General features: G+C 44.6%; 2 protein-coding genes across 5 annotated transcripts in view; one reads left to right on the forward strand and one right to left on the reverse strand.

The window, feature by feature from the left end:
* LRIG1 (leucine rich repeats and immunoglobulin like domains 1) overlaps positions 1-9,748 on the forward strand; it is a 138,016-nt gene extending 128,268 nt beyond the window's left edge. Inside the window, exons 16-19 of the mRNA XM_082209314.1 lie at positions 1,347-1,472; positions 2,267-2,410; positions 4,547-4,849; positions 6,164-9,748. Of these exons, the coding sequence (XP_082065440.1) occupies positions 1,347-1,472; positions 2,267-2,410; positions 4,547-4,849; positions 6,164-6,348 (758 nt within the window). The 3' untranslated portion in view covers positions 6,349-9,748. The remainder of the gene's footprint in view (positions 1-1,346; positions 1,473-2,266; positions 2,411-4,546; positions 4,850-6,163) is intronic.
* Positions 8,145-19,648, reverse strand: part of SLC25A26 (solute carrier family 25 member 26) — a 140,029-nt gene continuing 128,525 nt past the window's right edge. For all 4 annotated transcript variants that reach the window (XR_014216082.1, XM_082210653.1, XM_082210652.1 and 1 more), the window contains one exon: positions 8,145-13,450. Coding sequence is in view for 3 of the 4 variants with exons in the window: in XM_082210653.1 (XP_082066779.1) it covers positions 13,354-13,450 (97 nt within the window). In the remaining variant the exon portion in view is untranslated. The remainder of the gene's footprint in view (positions 13,451-19,648) is intronic.

The following is a 19,648-nucleotide window of genomic DNA, read 5'->3' on the forward strand; positions in this document are numbered from 1 at the left end:
GTTGATATTGCTGACTAAAAAAAAATTGGGCTGAGGAGCTTGGAGATATTCCCTGTGATGAAATATTAGAATCTGTTCTGTCAGAGAACAGCTGGAAGATTTAACAGGAGCAAAAAAGTGATTTGGAGGAGCACCAGGGTACAGTGGTGCCCCGCAAGACGAATGCCTCGCAAGACGGAAAACCCGCAAGACGAAAGGGTTTTCTGTTTTGGAGGCGCTTCGCAAGACGAATTTCCCTATGGACTTGCTTCGCAAGAAGAAAGCCCATAGGGAAATCTCCGGGGACCTCTTTTAAATGCTGGTGGTGGGGAGCAAAGCCTTTCCCCCCCTCCGGCCTTCAGAAGAGGTCCAGGAAGGCCGGCGGGGGCCGAAAGGCTTTGCTTCCCACTGCCAGCATTTTAAAAGCAGTCCGGGATAGCAGGGAAGCGCTTCCCGCTATCGCGGACGGCTTTTGAAGGCAGGCGAGGGGGAGCAAAGACTTTCGCCCCCCGCCCGCCTTCAGAAGAGGTCCTGGACCTCTTCTGAAGGCGGACGGGGGGCAAAAGTCTTTGCTCCCCCCTGCCTGCCTTCCCGGGAGAGCGGAGAAAAGCAGCGCGTTTCTCCGCTGTCCCGGACGGCTGTGGAAGGCAGGCGGTGGGGAGCAAAGACTTTCGCCCCCCCGCCCGCCTTCAGAAGAGGTCCAGGACCTCTTCTGAAGGCGGGCGGGGGGAAAAAGTCTTTGTCCCCCCTGCCTGCCTTCCCAGGGGCTTTTACATCGCCCCGGACAGCGGAGAAGTCCTCCGCTGTCCCGGGCGATTTTAAAATGCCGCCCGCCAGCATTTTAAGATCGCCCCGGACAGCGGAGAAGTCCTCCGCTGTCCCGGGGTTTTTTAAAATGCTGGGGGTGGGAAGAAAAGCCCTTGTCCCCCCCCCAAGCCTTCAGAAGAGGTCGGGGGACAGACTGTCCCCGGACCTGGTCTGAAGGCGGTTTCCATAGGAACGCATTAATTGATTTTCAATGCATTCCTATGGGAAACCGTGCATCGCAAGACGAAAAACTCGCAAGAAGAAAAAACTTGCGGAACGAATTAATTTCGTCTTGCGAGGCACCACTGTACCAGATATGTTTCCAGAATACTGTTCTCTGCAGATACTGAAACTCTAAAGAGGACCAAGGGCAAATTTTCATTCAAAGAGCAAAAGAAGTCCTCCTATGTAGACTCCCAAACTTGATCAGATGGCTCCTGAATAGCCTGGAGTGTAACCAAGTGCACAGTGTCCAGATCTAGTCTTTTCTCTAGTTTCAACGCCAATCTTGTGCTCTAACGCCGGCCCTTCGCTTTTGTCTCCTTTCCCTGTATTTCCAGATGAAACCATTGTGCCTCCTGATGTGCCAAGCTATCTGTCCTCCCAAGGGACACTTTCAGAACGGCAAGAAGCAGTGGCCAGGGTGGAAAATGGCCAACAGCCCAATGGACACATACAGAGCAATGGTATGGGAGGAATTCTGCTGTCTGGCAGCACTGTACTCCTTTTGCTTCTCTTAATAACACAATCCTATACATCAAGGTCCTATATACATCAAGGCCCTATAATTATTTGCTGGATTATGGCTTCCATCATTCCTGACCATTGGCCATGCTGACTGAGGCTGATGGGAGCTGCAGTCTAACCACTTTTTGAGGGCAAAAAGTTTGTCACCCCTATGATATATGTCTGTCCACTTAGCCCACTGAGTTTAATTGAATTTAATCTCAGGCAAACGGGTATAGAATTATAGTCTTAAGGGACTATCTGCGCATTCACTGAAATTACATGGTCCAGTCCTTCCTGGACTGTCCCATTTCAGACTGAAGTTTGGGGGGGTGAATTGTTGGGTGTTCTCTTACAGCAAATATTCCTGCACATAGAAAACTAGCTACATATCAAGGGCAGAGCTAGGCTTAAAACCTTTCTCAAAACTGCTACTCTTCTGCATGAAGAACTATTGGAGCACATAAGACAAGCTTCATTAGTAATAGTATAGACATCAAAGAGCTCCTATAATTTTTATAAACATATAATTCAGCTTACAGATAAAAGATGACTAAACCATGACTTCCTGAGCAGATGTTCCCAGCTACACTAGCTTTCACTGTGTGTGCATGGAGATGTTTCAACACCAAACTGACCTTTCCGGTTTTGTGGACCTCTGGTTTTCCCTTTCCATCGATTCGGACAGCTGATGCATTTATCTTTCTTATCTGCAGACATTTGTACATCTGGTCACTTTGTCATTTTGTTGCAGGGGTTTGCCAGACCGATGCAGCGCGAGATACAGAAGTCGATTCTCACCCCGTTTACCGACAGCCAAAGCTCTGCTTAGGATACAGTAAAGATGTTTGGAAAGGAGATGATATAGCTGACAGGACACTCGTTGCAGATAAGACAGGTATGGAACCTATTAATCTGAGAAAGCATTTTGGAAAATTCACTTTAATAAAGACCACGAGCACATCAAAGCAGCCTTTTCTTAGACATTGAGAGAATTTTTTTTATTTTATATTTATTGAAACAGTTACATACACACTTCGTTTAAAACCCCACCTTTCCTGGTTTCCAACTAGATTTTCGTGCCACCTTCATTCATAAGTAACAGCTATGAAAGGATCATATTATTATTATTTTGTCTGAAAGCTGGGTAGAATCTAGAGAGCATGAATTGTTTAGGCAGTTACTCACCAAAATGAGTAAGGAGCTATATAAGATTATTCCTCATGCCTATTTGTGGGCCCTGCCCCTCTCAGTGATAGTGGCATGAGAGAATCTCTGTAAAGGCTGTAATCCAGAATGGCTCAATAATACCTTTGATTGACTCACTTCTCCTTAGCAAGGATAATCCGCTTTTGGGCTGTGCTGAACTCTTTAAGTGTAATTCTCAAGTTTGCTGTCCACAGCAGCACACAAGGTTGTATCGGCCCGTGATTGTCTACCCAATTAATTGGTCACAGTTGAACTGCAAACAAATAAAAATGTAAACATGCATTATATATTGGCAAAGATGCATTTATATATTGACAAAGAGCAGCAAAATGGCAGAAATGGGCAGAGAAGTTGTGGGTAGGAGGCAAGGTGCTTAATACTTGTCCTGTGTACCAATTTCCCCTCTTGCAGTCCCTTCCCTTCTAAACACATATATTTAATTCCCCCTTGAGGGGGGAAAATCAGCAAGAGTAGCAGTTGAAAAGCAGCAGGCAGGTGGAGGACTGGCGTTTTCCTGCTTCACATCATGCCCTTCCTCTGCTGTTTTTTATCTGACCATCAGAGAACCAAGTTCCTGAATCAGCATCTATTTATTTCCTTTCTAATAATAATAATAATAATAATAATAATAATAATAATAATAATAATTTATTATTATTTATACCCCGCCCATCTGGCTGGGCCTCCCCAGCCACTCTGGGCGGCTTCCATAAAAACCAAAAATACAGTAAAATATCACACGTTAAAAACTTCCCTGAACAGGGCTGCCTTAAGATGTCTTCTGAATGTCAGGTAGTTGTTTATCGCCTTGACATCTGCTGGAAGGGTGTTCCACAGGGCGGGCGCCACTACCGAGAAGGCCCTCTGCCTGGTTCCCTGTAGCTTTGCTTCTCGCAATGAGGGAACCGCCAGAAGGCCCTCAGCGCTGGACCTCAGCGTCTGGGCAGAATGATGGGGGTGGAGACGCTCCTTCAGGTATACTGGACCGAGGCCGTTTAGGGCTTTAAAGGTCAGCACCAACACTTTGAATTGTGCTCGGAAACATACTGGGAGCCAATGTAGGTCTTTCAAGACCGGTGTTATATGGTCTCGGAGGCTGCTCCCAGTCACCAGTCTAGCTGCCGCATTCTGGATTAGTTGTAGTTTCCGAGTCACCTTCAAAGGTAGCCCCACGTAGAGTGCATTGCAGTAGTCCAAGCGGGAGATAACCAGAGCATGCACCACTCTGGCAAGACAGTCCGCAGGCAGATAGGGTCTCAGCCTACGTACCAGATGGAGCTGGTAAACAGCTGCCCTAGACACAGATTTGACCTGTGCCTCCATGGACAGCTGTGAGTCCAAAATGCTGTGATGGAGATGATGCATTAGCATTAAGGCCACCCAAATCCTACTTCACAAAAATCTGGGTTCTGTGACGTGCACCATTTTGAAAATTAAGTGCAATACGTGGCTTATTCTTTGTAATTCAAAAGGAGAGGCAAGAAACTGTTCAGAGTATTGTCATCCCGTGTTTGACCTGTGCGAATTTTACTCAATAACTTCCCCAGCTTCTGATATTTCACTAGAGCAGTAGCTTCATAGCATTTACCATCATGAGGGACAGTGGCTTGCTTTTTGTTTAAAATAATCCAGCATCCTAAGAAGCTCAGCTTTCAGAATGACAGCATATGCCTAATCCTAGCTATGGTGAGGAACAAAAGGGCATATAATAAGACAAGTCAGTCATTGAAGCTACCATTGCCTATTCTGTCTGAAGCATCACTGCCCCCAAATTCTAAGTCATGGTTGCTTTAAAAGAATAATAACCTGCCTTTTCTCCCTCCAGGCTACAGCTTGCCAGTTGTGTGTACTGATTGCAGTGGGAGCACTGACAGCATGAGCGTCACCATTTACCCCAAGGATCCAGATTACGGCCCTCTGCCTACAGAGACTGTGCCTCCAAATGCTTCCAAAAGCAAAGAGTCCAGCAGGCAGGACAGCATACCTGCTGCTAACCGTCAAGGTCCTCTAAAGTGCAACGGGAGCGCAAGCAGCAGAAAATCAGATGGCAGCAGTACCATCTACCCCAGTAATCACGACAGGATGCCAGCTGCTAGCCCAGGCACACCGCCTCAGCCGGACAGCAAAGGTGCGTGCGTGTTTTAATCTCTTTGACGTGCCTCCTACTACAGCCAGTAGAGCATGAGACTCTTGGCATCTCAGGGTCGTGGGTTCAAGCCCACGTTGGGAAGAAAGATTCCTCCATTGCATGGGGTTGGGCCAGATGACCCTCATTGTCTCTTCCAATTTTACCATTCTATTGATACTTTTCCAAGTGCTCCAGTAAAGGGATAGGAACACCTGTGGCCCTCCAGATGTTGTTGAACTCCAGCCCTAGTCAGCATGGCCAGTAATCAGAATTGATGGAAGCTGGTGTCCAGCAACATCTGGAAAGCCCACAGGTTCTCTATCCCTCCTCTAGTAAATTGCACCTGCCTATTAAGGTTTTGGAAAACGGATGTAATGTATCGTATTTTTCGCTCTATAGGACGCACCAGACCATAAGATGCACCTAGTTTTTGGAGCAGGAAAACAAGGGAAAAAATTATTCTGAATCTCAGAAGCCAGAACATCAACAGGGATCGCTGCGCAGCGAAAGCAACGATCCCTCTTTCTGTTCTGGCTTCTGGGATAGCTGCGCAGCCTGCATTCGCTCCATAAGACGCACACACATTTCCCCTTACTTTTTAGGAGGGAAAAAGTGTGTCTTATACAGCGAAAAATACGGTATATTTGGTCCTAAGCCAGACATGGTTCTTTAGCCCTGATTCTTATACGCCCATATTGCTCTTGCAAACAATCCCGTTAAGAGTCGCGTTCCAGAACTTGGGTTCTGGAGTCACACAGGCCAGCAGGCAAGCAGCCCCAAATATATTTCCACAGGACCTTTTGTGGAAATATAGCATGACACATAACCAGGACACTCTAGTCTTGTCGCTTGGAATCTTGCGGGGTGGAGGAGCATCCAGAACGTTGCTGGTTGGGAGGCACGGGAGAGAAGTGCCTAAAATAAGAAGACAATGGCTGCATCCCTGCAACGTCACCAAAGAACCTGGGGTGCATTCTGACCTGATGGTGGCCTTTGTGAGTCTAGTGACCAGCGTTTGTGTGCATCCAATCTGGAACGGAGCTCGCTTCCTGGAAACACTTGCAGGGAACTGTGGGGTGTATTCTAAATTGGCAAACCATCCTGCATCACATGAAAGCCAAGAGATGAAGCTGAATCTCTGCTCCCAACAAATGCAAATAATTGTGGAGGCAAAAAGTCTAAAATAGAGATTTACGGGCATTTGTAACTAAAATTACTTTTTAATTAAGTTTGGTTTAGGTCTAAATGTGCTGGTGCGTGTACTGAACGTGTGAGAGAGAGCTAACAGTGGATTTTTACTTTTTATTTTTACAGGTTCTTCACAGCCTTTAGCGAAATCTTTGGAGCCTTGTGGCTTTCTACTGCCTTCTGAAGGCTCACTGAGGCATCTGAAAGGAACTGCTGAACTATCGCTATCAGAGAGCGAAGCCAAACAGGCGCTTCTCTCCAACGGACACTTACCAAGGTCACGCGACTCCCTTCACGAATTGAGCCACTGAAAAGATTGCAACAGACTGAGGGAAAACTGCTATGTGCAAATTAAAACGGAGCATCCTATATATATATATATCTATATATATATATACCTACAGAATTTCTTTCTTTGCACGAAATTATCTAGGCTACTTCTACCTCATGTTCTGAACTGATAGCTCCTCAAAGAATAGGGGAAAAAAGAAAGAAAGACGGGAAACAAGATGAGGTATAAGAAGCAAGCTTGCGTGGGGGAACGAAGTCTTATCAACGCAACACCCGCTTGTACATAGTGTCAGAACTTTCCTGGAAATATCTGTGGCTCACGCTGGCTTGCATTATAAAGCACAGAAATGCAAAAGGTTCTTGTGTAAAGTGAAAAGTATTTGATAACAAAATTGTACATAAGAGTTTTCATATATAAAAATCTATCTAAATATCTAAATATATATATATATTATATTATATCTTTTAACAGAGGTTATTTTATTCCTTGGTGCATGATGGAACTGAGTGAACTTATACAATGACAACATACAAGGTTTTTCTCACTTAGAAGGTTGCTGTTAGGTTTCTGTGTTCTGTTTTGTGTTGGGTTTTTTTAATCCCCCAATCATTCTGGTGCCTTAGGTGAAAAAAGAACAGACTCATACATTTTTTCTTACTGGAACAAGACCTTGTTTGTGAAATCTCTCCCCCCCCCCTTTAATAGCAAGTGCTGAATTGGTTTGCTAGTTCAAATATCCCCTTAGAAATATTGCACTTACAGCACAATCCTGTCGTCTACTCAGAAGTGAGCCCTGCTGAGTTCAGTGGGGCTTGCTCCCAGGTAAGCGTGCAGGCTTGTTGCCTCGGATGTTTTAAACTGAGCTCTGTTGCTTTAGCATTGCTTAGGCAGAGGTGGTGCAAAAGTGCTCCAGGAACATTTGAAGAAGACTATGTTCCTTGAAACAAAAGGAAGGAAGACAAGAGTGTGGGTACCATTATTAAACAGAAGTACTTTGGCACGGTTCCCATGCCACGCAATCGGGCTTGTGAAGGGAGAAGAGGGCTGCAAGTTCTTTCTACATCCTAGCTCCTGTTGCAAATGCTGGGATACAGACACACACATCCCATTGACTTCAAACAAATGTTAGCATGCACGCAGCCTTGGAGGAATGTAAGCAGCTGCCTCCTACTTGCGGCAGACCTAGCTGAGTCCTGTTTACACTGACTGGGAGTGGCTTTCCAGCACTTCAGAAAAGGGTCACTCCCAGCCCTACCTGAAGATGCCAGGGATGGCACGTGGGACCTTCTTATAAGCCAAGCAGATCCTCTGCCGACAAGCTACAGCCCTTCCCCTCTGCAGGATTGCAACGTTCGTGTGCCTATCTAAATGTGAACTGTTCATTGCACTAGCGCAGGCATAAGCAAACTCTGCCCTCCAAATGTTTTGGGACTACAACTCCCATCATCCCTAGCTAACGGGACCAGTGGTCAGGGATGATGGGAACTGTAGTCCCAAAACATCTGGAAGGCCGAGTTTGCCTATGCCTGCACTAGTGGAACATCATTAAAACAAGCATAAGAAAGAAGAGGATTGATTGGCAGACCATATTTTGCTCTGAAAGCTACAATTTTTTTTCCTTCTGGCATTTTAGCACGGTCTATGGATATTTCAAAAGGCCTGGTTGCTTTCTTATGCAGTAATCTGACACACAGAATAATCCGTTTGCACACAAAAGACTTGGTTTTCTTTTTCTGGATTCTGGCTTTGACTCTAGATTTTTTAGCTAGTTGCTCTTTTTGCTTTTAAAGAAACTTCTCTGAATTTTGAATCGTCTTTTTTTAGGTCCTCCAGGGCATTTTTATTTTTTTTTTAAAGGATGCAACCACACTAGGCTACTGCTTTCATTTTTAAAGTAGCACTGCTTTGAGAGCTGTCATTTACCTAAAGCACTATTAAAAAATAAACAGAAAAAATGTGAACACACAGGAAAAAGTTCTACTCAAAACTTAAATATAGAGAGCGTTCTTTTTGTCTGTAGAAGTGCTGCTGCTTCTCCTGATGCCTATTCACATGGGTGAATAAAATTTCTCTCTACCCCCAAGTTCTGTAGTGCAGGCTCTGCTAATATAAAGTTACATTTAGTTTGTGACTTAAGACGGAGAGGGGTAGAATGACATTTTGTGTTTTATCTTTTTTATTATTCGTAGCCATGACTTGAAGGCCAGTTTCAGAGGAGCAAACGTGGGAAGCAAGAACATTTAGATTATTGTAGGCGCTTACGTAAGGATTCTGGGCCCAATTCTGCCTACGGGGCAGGAGACAAGTGTGGGCTTCAGCTAGCTCTAAACATACAGAGTCTTTGGATTGGTTCTGGTGTTCCCTTGCTCAGATTGTTCCCAGTTCTCAAGAAGGCATTGCGTTATTTTCTTTCACCAGCATCTTTCAACAATATCATTGAAGGCGGCGTTGCAAGGCCAGATTAAAATGCAAGTTGCTCCTCACCCCTGTGTTAACGTTGCTTCATTCTACTTAGGTTACCCTCTTCTACTGCAGCTCCAGAGGAAGCAACTAGATGTTTGTGGCCTGGCTCCTGTGGGTATTTTACTATATATAGGTTTGTGTGTATTGTGGGCTTTCCACGAAATGGAAAAGCCAGTGACACACACAGAATGCTCTCTTAAAGCCTGGGTAGCGCCTGCAAACATCTGGCTATTTTGCACCTCCAATGAGAGAGGTCCTACTTCCCACCCAGCCCATGATGGGTTTGTCAAGCAAGGCCCCTCAAAACCCAGGAGTGTAAGGAGAAAGGTAACAAAAACAAAAGACTCGAGACGAGTTTTGCCATCTGCGTTTTTAGCTGAAGCTGACCATTTTGAAGCAATGCATAACTTAGCCAGCTACCTGTCTCTATCACTTCCTGATGGTAGAGTCACTTGCACTTTCTGGTAGGTGGCTAATTATGTGAAGTGCCAACTTGTAGCTAGTCAATGAGTTTTAAAAAGGAGAAGAGTAGCCAATTGAGGTGGGGATCAGACTGCATTTTCCCTCTTGGTGGTACAGAAAGGGAATGTGTTATATGTTTTCTAAGAAGAGGTAGACTCACAAAGGCTAAGTTGATAGAGAGATGCAAGGGTGGGGGGAGGTATCATCATCGGAAATGCAAAGCACACTTGCCACGCTGACATTTTGAAAAATATTGTATTTTTGCATACTGTTAACTGTTTAAATAATATTGTTACTTCCACTAAATATGTGAATCTGCTGCTTCTGAGAGGCATTGTGAAAGAGGAAGTATTACTTTTGTGTACAAAGTTATTTATTTATTAGAAAATTTTGGTACAATGTTGTACATTGACAAAGTACATTGTAAAAATATTGGAAGTGTCCTAACAAATGGCATTGAAGTGACTTTAATAAACACCCATTTATAATATCAATGGTTTCTGTTTAGATTAGGGTCTGTGATTATTGTTGGGTGGGTGAATGGGGTTAAGAGAAAATGCCACATTGCTATGTGAGTGGAATTTGCAAAACTCCTTTTTAATATGCAGTCCATCCTAAACACAATTAACTAGAGAATAAGTCCCACTGAGCCAAAATGGAACTTACTTAAGAGCAAATAGGCAGAGGGTTTTACTTTCATTATCATTGATAAGTAAAGTTTTTAGGGGGTTTTGCTAACACCTCTCTCTGTCACCATGGGCCAATCTTATGGGCAAAAGCGACTGGGGAATTTGACAGTGTGCCATTTTGCCACCATCAATAGTGTTACATGGCATGCCCTACTCAGCTTTCTCCCAGTCTTTCTCACCATATGAAATGGAATCTGAATTTTCGAGCGTCTTGGAAGCTGAACGATTCGGAAGCCGAACGCCAAAAACCCGGAAGTGAATGCTTCTGTTTTTGAACGTGCCTCAGAAGTCAAATGGCTTCCAAGGATCGTTTCTCCATTTTCTCCATTGACATTGCCGACTGTCAATTGTGCCTCGGTTGTCGCACATTTCAGAAGTTGAACTGTCTTCTGGAACAAATTATGTTCAACAACCAAGGTTCCACTGTATCTTCTTCACCAGTTCGCTCCCAGCTTGGAGCTCCCCTTCACCCTTTTCCATGAAAGATCCAACACTTATTCTAAGCCTCCCTACAAAGCCTAATTTGCTCACAAACCATGACATGTTACCTCTTAAACCGGGCTGAAAGTTCACTTGCTATGAAGAGCAATCAGAAACATTGTTCTAACACCCTCGCAATATATGGGAATACTTTCAAAAGAAACTGGCTTTGTTTTGTTTTGCAGAAGAACTGCTATAGAATGAGGGGATGTCTCAAGATGAAGGTCTGTAAAAATATGAACTGTTAGCAAAAGGACAATTTGCAGGCACACGCAACACATTTTAAGCATTAGTGGCAAGGCAAGAGAAACATCTCAAGGCTTGTGTTGATACAAAGGACATACAAAGCACATACCCAACTGGGAACGGGTCAGGAAATGCTTGATGGAAAATAACTAGCAGCCATGGCTTCAAATGAGCATGAAGCAAATTGGACAAAAAAGAACTCTGGACTTCTCTCTTCTTTCGTATTTTGGTATCCAGGCATTCTTGAACCCTCAGTAGATGTCACTGAAATCCAACACAAGCTCACTTAACATATTTGTAATGGACATAATTCAAGGGGGGGGGGGAGGTTGACAACATGGCTTAAGTCACAGGGTTCTAAAAATTACATGGCACTGAAGAAGAGTTCTCTGGCTATTGCCCATGAGAGCTGACTAGAACCTTGTATGTGTGAGAGGCAGCGTAAATCCAAGCATCAAGACGATGAGAACAAAATAGGATGTTTTCCAGGAGACAGAGAGAGAGGGCTGTTGGAATGCTGGAATAGACAAGCTTTTACTCCGAGCCAACAAAGCAGTTCTTGAACGTTCCATCTGAGAATCTGATCCTGCTTTGCTGAGCAAGATTATTGGCACAACATTGTGTCTACAAGAAAACTTAATTAGTAGTTATGTCTCCAACTTAAGCATCTATATTATGTGGGGGAATGGTGTGTTTCCCAGGAACTCTGGAACTTTGGATTATCTCCTGCCTGGGTAGAACATGACACAAACGTTATCTAGATCATTGCTTTGTGATAAGGGCAGGTGACAAAAATTATTCTTCAATGGCTTCTTTCAATTCACTGCCAAGACTGTTTAAATATTAAACTTTAAAGACCTGATGAACATTTAGCCCTTTAATCTGTGTTATTTCTGTTTGCTTTTCTGTAAGTGGCTAGAATTCAATGAGACACTGTGACAAATGTTCTGCCCAAGCAAACGTTTCAATTGCCAAGTGGTACGATAGTGCCGGATTTACGTATAAGCTAAGTAAACTATAGCTTAGGGCCCCACTCTCTTGAGGGTCCCCCCCAAAAAAATTAAAGGGAAAAAAGATGAAAAACAAATAAAATAAAACCTACATACAGCAACAGTGTTTTGTGTTGTGTAGGCTCCCATGATGTAAGTAATGGGCCTCGCCTGCTAGCCTGCTCCCTGAAATATCACTGGTTTGCTCATTTCTATATATAGGGTGCCTACATTCTGCATGGGCTGGTTGCAGGGCAACATGTGCAAATGGCTTTAGATACCTATTAGGTCCATAAATTACCATGTAGCATATATTCAACACAAAAAACTGCGACCATTTGTTGTTGACAAAGGAGAGCTGGACATACACCTTCAGTAGCTTAGGGCCTCATCAAACCTAAATCCGGCCCTGGGCATGATCCCCCAGCATGCAGTTCGCCTGACACACGGACACCCAGCACAGAGGAGAGAAAGCTCCTTTGCGCAGTTGGAAGTCTTTTGCACGTGCCGTCTGTTTGGCAGGGTTCATTGGGTGAATCCTGCCCAGTGTATTTACATCCGAGCGTAGCCTTAAGCTGCAAAGCGGACAGCATCTCTCAGGGATGGCATCGGAGACGTGCAAGTAGCAAACTTTGCACCCAGCTCTCTTTTGTAAGCAGCTTCGCAAGCTGTGCTTACAGGTGGTTACCAAGCAGCGTACAAAAATCAGAAGCCCAACTCACTACGTTACCCTGAGGACTGGAGGCACAGACTGCAACCCATCACTCCCTCCAGGACAGGCCCACCAATTCTTGCTTGGCTTGCTGCACTATTCCTCAAATAAAAGGGGCTGTAAACGGCACCTTTACCCTTTTTGTTTGTCATCCCCCTCCCCCTCTTCACGTTCTGCAAGACTGTGCTGCTTGTGAGGTGGGAGGCGGGTAGAAAAACCAAGAGCATTGTTTCATTTTCATAGGCAACCTTGTTAGACAGTAAAATAATACAACATTGTACTTTTACTGGAGAAATCTGAGTCTAATTAAAAAAGGCAGCCTTGCTTATCCAAGCAAGAATGCTTGCTATGCACCTGCAGGTAGGAACAGTGGTCTAAACTTTCCAAATGGGGTTCAAACCACACACACACACACACACACACACACACACACACTCTTAAGGAAAGAAATCCCTGCGCCTGTCCTCTTCTGTCCTCTGGAGCATGGCAGGCCTGAGGTAACTTAAACGCTGTGATGCTGGTCTCACAAAACAAACGAGTGCTCCTTTTATTCCTTCCATGCCGTGCCGGCCATGTTCTTCTCATTTGCACATCATTTTCCCTAAATGAGTTCTAATAATAATGCCTTTCAGGCACAAGGCTGGAGCCCATAAAACGAGTCGTTTGCCCCCCAAAGTTGCCTTTCTTGGCATGCTCCTTCCAATGAGCTCACCACTCGAACAGGGGTTTCCATACAGGGACATTTTATACTAGGGAAACGGAATTAAGGGTTTTCTTTTCCTTCTTTCTTTTTTTAAATAATAGTGAGAATAGAGTCCAGGCTGTTGAACAGCTGCTGAGCCACAGGAGGCAGGACCCAGGGCCTGCGGGGAGATAAACTTGTGGGAAGGCAAATGAATAACTTCACCAATGTGCATTTTTTTCCTTAGGAGAAGGGGGAGGAGCAGCTCCTCAGCTGTTCCTTTTTGAGTCCCAGAGCCAGTTCACAAGAGCAAACGCCGTATCTTGTCATACATCCCTAGGAAGATAAAGCCTCCAAGACTGATGGCAGATATTCGAGGGACAACGCCTGCAAACAACCTGAAAAGAGAGAGAGAAGCAAAGATTATTTTAAGTCTCTTATCAAGATGCCTACAGCCACATACGTTTGGATCTGTTGCAGGGCTGGATTTAGATTTGATGAGGCCCTAAGCTCCTGAAGGTAATGGGGCCCTTTATATGTCCAGCTGTCCTTTGTCGGCAATAAATTGTCGCTGGTTTTTGTGCTGAATATATGCTACATGGTAATTTATGGACCTAATAGGTATCGAAAGCCATTTGCACGTGTTGCCCTGCAACCAGTCCATGCAGAATGTAGGCACCCTATATATAGAAATGAGCAAACCAGTGATATTTTAGGGAGCAGGCAAGCAGGTGAGGCCCATTACTTACATCATGGGATCCTACACAACACAAAACACTGTTGCTGTATGTAGGCTTTATTTTATTTGTTTTTTATCTTATATTTTGAAAATGTACATCCAGGTGTGTTTTTTTCTTTAGTTTTTTTTTGGGCCCCCCCAAAAGAGTGGGGGCCTAATATACAGCTTGTTTAGCTTATACGTAAATCTGGCACTGATCTGTTGTCTGTAGCTTCACAAATTAAGGATTTCCATCAGGCATTTCTCAGACTACGGTACCCAACTCGACAAAGTGGGAAAGCAGTGAAGGAAGGCCAGATCTGGGAACAATCTGCTACTGAACAAATCTAGAAGGGAAAGAGAAAGGGTACCCCAAGTCACCAATAGGTAAAGGTAAAGGGACCCCTGACCATTAAGTCCAGTCGTGACCGACTCTGGGGTTGCGGCACTCATCTCGCTCGGGGGGCCGGCGCACAGCTTCCAGGTCATGTGGCCAGCATGACTAAGCCGCTTCTGGTGAACCATAGGTAAAGGTACCCCTCCCCATACAGGCCAGTCGTGACCGACTCTAGGGTTGCGCGCTCATCTCGCTCAAGAGGCCGGGAGCTGGCGCTGTCCGAAGACACTTCCGGGTCACATGGCCAGCTTGACGAAGCTGCATCTGGCGAGCCAGCACCAGCGCTGCACACGGAAACGCCGTTTACCTTCCCACTATAAAGCAGTCCCTATTTATCTACTTGCACTTAGGGGTGCTTTCGAACTGCTAGGTTGGCAGGAGCTGGGACCGAATGACGGGAGCTCACCCCGTCGCAGAGATTCGAACCGCCAACCTTACGATCAGCAAGTCCTAGGCACTGAGGTTTTACCCACAGCGCCACCCGCGTCCTTCTGGCAAACCATAGTTGCCACCTAAAACCACAACTAATGCATAATTAATTATTTTATTTTATTTTATTTTGGTCACTACCGGTGGTTTTATACGTAACTGAAATTTCTATTTGTTGTTGTTTACTTTCTCATTGGGACTGTGCACATTTTTGACCTGCATTCTTCGGGCAAAGTGCATATTGTAAATACTTCAAACAGGTAAATAGTAACAGACTTGACTTCTTGCATTTCATTGCTATTTTACCCCCAACTTTCGCATCTCTCTCCGCCCCCTTTACGCCCCCCAGATATATCTGCCACCCAAGAATCTGTGTCTGCTGAAGTGCCCCAATCCATGAAGGTTTATGCCATAATAAATCTGTCAGTCTTTAAGGTGCCACAGGGCTCTGTTGGTGGTGGTGCACAAAACTAACGCAGCTACCAGTCTGGAAACTGATACAAAGGCTAGTGAGGTATTTAAAAGGTACAGCTCTGCCACTAGTAAAGGTTTCGTTCAAAGGGCAGGTGGCAGCATTGTGGACTGGGAAGCTACAGTCCTTTCCTAATCTTGGGGAAGAGAGATGGAGAAATTCAACCTGGCAGTCAAGAAGCGATTTGTCACTCCCACACAATGGGGCTGTTTGCTTCTAGACCAGTTCATTTGGGTCCAGCTTTCCTGTGAATTAACAATTTGCCAACGAGAACACCAAAAATGTAAAAAAAGTGCGGGGATCTGTCAGGCTATATAACACTGGCTCACACCCTACCCCTTTGCCATACGGAAGAGGTTCTCCCTAATTCCAAGCACATGTTGGCTGGTTGTGACCCACGGAGTGACGTAAGGCAATCCTTTATATGATCAGCAATATATTTCCTGGAATGAGCTGGCGGCACTAAAAATAGATTCTCACGTTAAGCTCCAGTGGTGGATCCTGGCTCAAATGAAAAGTCCTCTTTGGCTGAAATAATTAATTCTTTCCATTCTGGTTTATGAGAGATTGAATGAGTATCTGTTCAAAACCTGCTGGGCAATAAGCAGCAGGTGCTTCCTGTCTTTTAAAAGCTTTGCTGTATGTGTCGAATTTAAATGCGGAGGATGGGTGTGTCTATGCATTCTCCGAAAAATGCATGAATTCAATAACTGATTATGCAGGGTGACTAAGTTTCTACATGAGAGGTGCTGGGGATTCAACTTTCTCTCTCACCAACAAAGACAATCTGTCTACCTGCAGGTGCCAAGTGCTGTTCAGCAAGGACACAATGACACTAAATAATAATAATAATAATAATAATAATAATAATAATAATAATAATAATATTTGTACACTCTGTACATGTTCAGTGGCATTAATTCCTTTACATATGTTGTAAGGAAATGTGGGAGGTGCAAGACCTGCATTCCCAGTGCCTTAAAAAGCAATCAGCCATCCTTGACCTCACTTTGACCGCACAGGTTAAACGTTGAAATCCATTTCAGAAACGATATTGCAGAGCGAAGAGGAAATGTGGATTAAATGTCAACAAATAATTAAGACTAGCATTTATACAAATATTGCTATTACTTATAAGTAGCAATAAAAGTAAATTAGAATAGTATGATGACAATACTATTATAATGATGACATTGCCTAGATTTCTTTCCCAGCGTAGCACTGATTCTGCAATAAACTAATCGGGAAGCAAACCTGGAAGAGAGCAGCAGGCCGGAGACCTCTTCCTATCAGAAAAGGCTGCTGGATTCAAGGTGTTTCGGTGCAGGATAAAGGGGGCTGGAAGGAAGAGGGGAGGAAGAAGAGGCCATGATGCGTACATAAGGCCCTTGGAGAGAGCCAGTGTGGTGTAGTGGTTAAGAGCGGTGGACTCGTAATCTGGGGAACCGGGTTCGATTCCCCGCTCCTCCACCTGCAGCTGCTGGGTGACCTTGGGCCAGTCACACTTCTCTGAAGTCTCTCAGCCCCACTCACCTCACAGAGTGTTGTGGGGGAGGAAGGGAAAGGAGAATGTTAGCCGCTTTGAGACTCCTTAAGGGGAGTGATAAAGCAGGATATCAAATCCAAACTCTCCTCTTCCTCCTCCTACTTCTACTTCTTCTTCTTCTTCTTCTTTTCAACTCTGTGAGGTGGGTGAAGCTGAGAGAGAGTGTGTGTGGTTCAAAGATGCCCTAAACAAGCTTCGTGGTTTTGTGAGGATTCGAAATCTGTCCTAGCCCACTCAAGTCTGTCCTATGCTACTTGGGTTCTGGTGTGGAGAAAGTGGATGGAGATGGGAGCTTTTTTCTGGTCCCCTGGATAAGGAAGTTCAGGTAATCCAGGGACACTGATGGACAGGAGATACAACGCAGACAAAAGGAAGTGTTTCCATACACATCAAACAAGGGAGGCAGAGACTTTGTTCCCACAAGATAACAGTGGGGGCTGCTGGCTTAGACGGCTTTAAGGGGGGATTAGGCAAATTCATGGAGGATAGAACTGTCAATAGATATGAGTCATAGCTGCTCCAGTGAACAAGCAGGTTCAGAGGCAGCACACCTAGAATTACTAGCTGCTAGGTGGCAACAATGGAAAAGGGATGTTGCCTTCATGGCCTGCGTGAGAGCTTTCCAGTGGGATTTGGTTGGCCACTGTGAGAAGCAGCATGCTGGACTTGATGGCCAATTGTCTAACTTAGCAAAGCTCCTCACATGTTCTTGTGCTTGCTATACTGTTCTGTTGTGCCCTGGGGTCACAGGGGGATATGGGATTACTTTGATACATCCCAAAACTCTTGAAACAACCTTCCCACCATCACAAACCCTCCATGTATGGCTATGTAGGGTTTTTTAAAAAACAAATACCCAGTTTACCCAGGCAAAAAACAATGTTGCACAAGGAAAAACCAACATTCCTCTCCTCTCCTACTCCAGTGTAGTGTAGTGGTTAAGAGCGGTAGACTCGTAATCTGGGGAACCGGGTTCGCTTCCCCGCTCCTCCACATGCAGCTGCTGGGTGACCTTGGGCCAGTCACACTTCTCTGAAGTCTCTCAGCCCCACTCACCTCACAGAGTGTTTGTTGTGGGGGAGGAAGGGAAAGGAGATTGTTAGCCGCTTTGAGACTCCTTAAGGGGAGTGAAATGTGGGATATCAAATCCAAATTCTTCTTCTTCTCTACTGCAGTCCGGCACCCTCCACAAATCTACACTGGACGCCCCCCCCAAGCAGATTTTAAGAGTCAAGGAGGGCTGCAGGGGGCAGGGGGAAAGAAGCTCTGTTGCAGCAGCAGAAGTCTGTTCAGTTTGTGTACAGACAGCTTTGGGTGCACCCCAAATCTCGCGACTTGAGTTCCTGCAGCAAATTCTGTAGTGTGAGGCTGTTCCACCAACAGGAAGAAACATGGTCATGTTTAAGTCCCCCATCTCCCAATCAACTGCCCACTGGCCTCAGGTTTTCTGCTCATTGAAGGCAAATTCAACTCGGGGAAAATGGTGATGGGAAGGTCTGGATTTCAGCACTTCTGAAAGAGGATATAATCCTCTATGGGGATAGGTTTTTTTATGTCTCAAGGCTGCTCCAGTAATCCTATGCACAGGCCATTCACTGCTCCATTACATATGTAATCTTTACCTCTTCCCAACTGTACGCTTTCAATACGCTCCTTTAAAGAAACCAGGTTCTCATAATCCTAGCAGAAAATGCTCACTAGACTTAGGCCAAATGTTACCGCAGCTCTCCCCGCTTCAATAAAAAAAAAAAAAATAATCAGCCTGGATTTTCTAACCTGATTAAATTATTCCAACAGCCTTTCAGCAAGGAAAATTACACATCCCCATTGGATTAGAATTCTTCCTACAACAAAGGTTTTAGCGAGCAATGAGACTTGTCTGTAAAGACCAAAGCCCCTTGATAAGTTCTGTGGGTCTTTGGATACCTGGTGCCAACTCACGAATAGGTATTGGTGAGTTTTCTCTTTCCTCCACTGCTAAGTCAGATGCAGAGCTCAGTTCACCTCCTTCCTGCACTTGCACTTGTCTGTGGTAATGATCTTTGCTTCGGGGCTGCGGCAGGCAGATGGAAATGTTTTATGGTTTCACTAGACAGCAATTCGGTCTATTACCATAATTACAGCTTTAAAGCCAAGTAATTTGTAACAAGGCAAGTACCGACAGAGCATTCCATGGGCAGATATTGTGGTAGAGCACCATTGTTCCCTGTAGAAATGCTGTCATCTTCCTTGGAGGCTGAGGCAGTTTAATTGGGAAAGACCATCTTCTTGAACAGGCACCTACTCCTTGTGAAAGATGATGTCATTGACAAAAGAATGGCACATTATTACTTCATTATCCACACACTAAACCACCCACATGCCTCACTGAATCTCAAAATCACAAAGAAAGACCCTGGTTTCATTCCATCATCGGTTAACCATGACCATTTTTTACATCAATTTGCGAAGTTTTCTTTCCACATGAAAGTGAGTACATATTTTTGTGCCAATTTTTCTTAATATATGCATTCATGCATTCATTTTTGCAAGTAAGATCCTCTATTATAATATAAGCTTTGAATTTTATTTTCATTTACCTATGCAATCTTTTTTTTTTGGGCACACATTTTAGTTGGAGAACTGGGTCATAAAATTTGGAGATGTGTGAATTTCGCAAGGTCACTGTCTTTTGGTTTCTGCATTGTTTTGGGAAACAAAAATTACGCAGGTTCACACAAAAATACAAACCAGACAAATTTCTCCCCCAAACCTAACACTAAGGCCACGTCTAGATTTTCCTAATGGCAGGTTTTTGTGCTTGTTGATATGAGATGCAGCAGACCACTGTCATTTGCAAATTGCTTTCCGTGAGACCACTTCCCGCTCCTCATTCCGAGGCAGACTTGAAAATCTATTAAGGCTACCACCAAAAAGCAAGCTCACTTGAGAAAGAAGGCCTACTGAAATCACGTCTAAAAGTCTCAGCGTTTGGGTGCTTGGGTGTTGCTCCCTCAGACACTAAAATGTGTTGACAGATCTTTATCCATCCACC

Source organism: Podarcis vaucheri, assembly GCF_965113315.1.
Source record: "Podarcis vaucheri genome assembly, chromosome: 2".
Lineage (NCBI taxonomy): Eukaryota > Metazoa > Chordata > Lepidosauria > Squamata > Lacertidae > Podarcis > Podarcis vaucheri.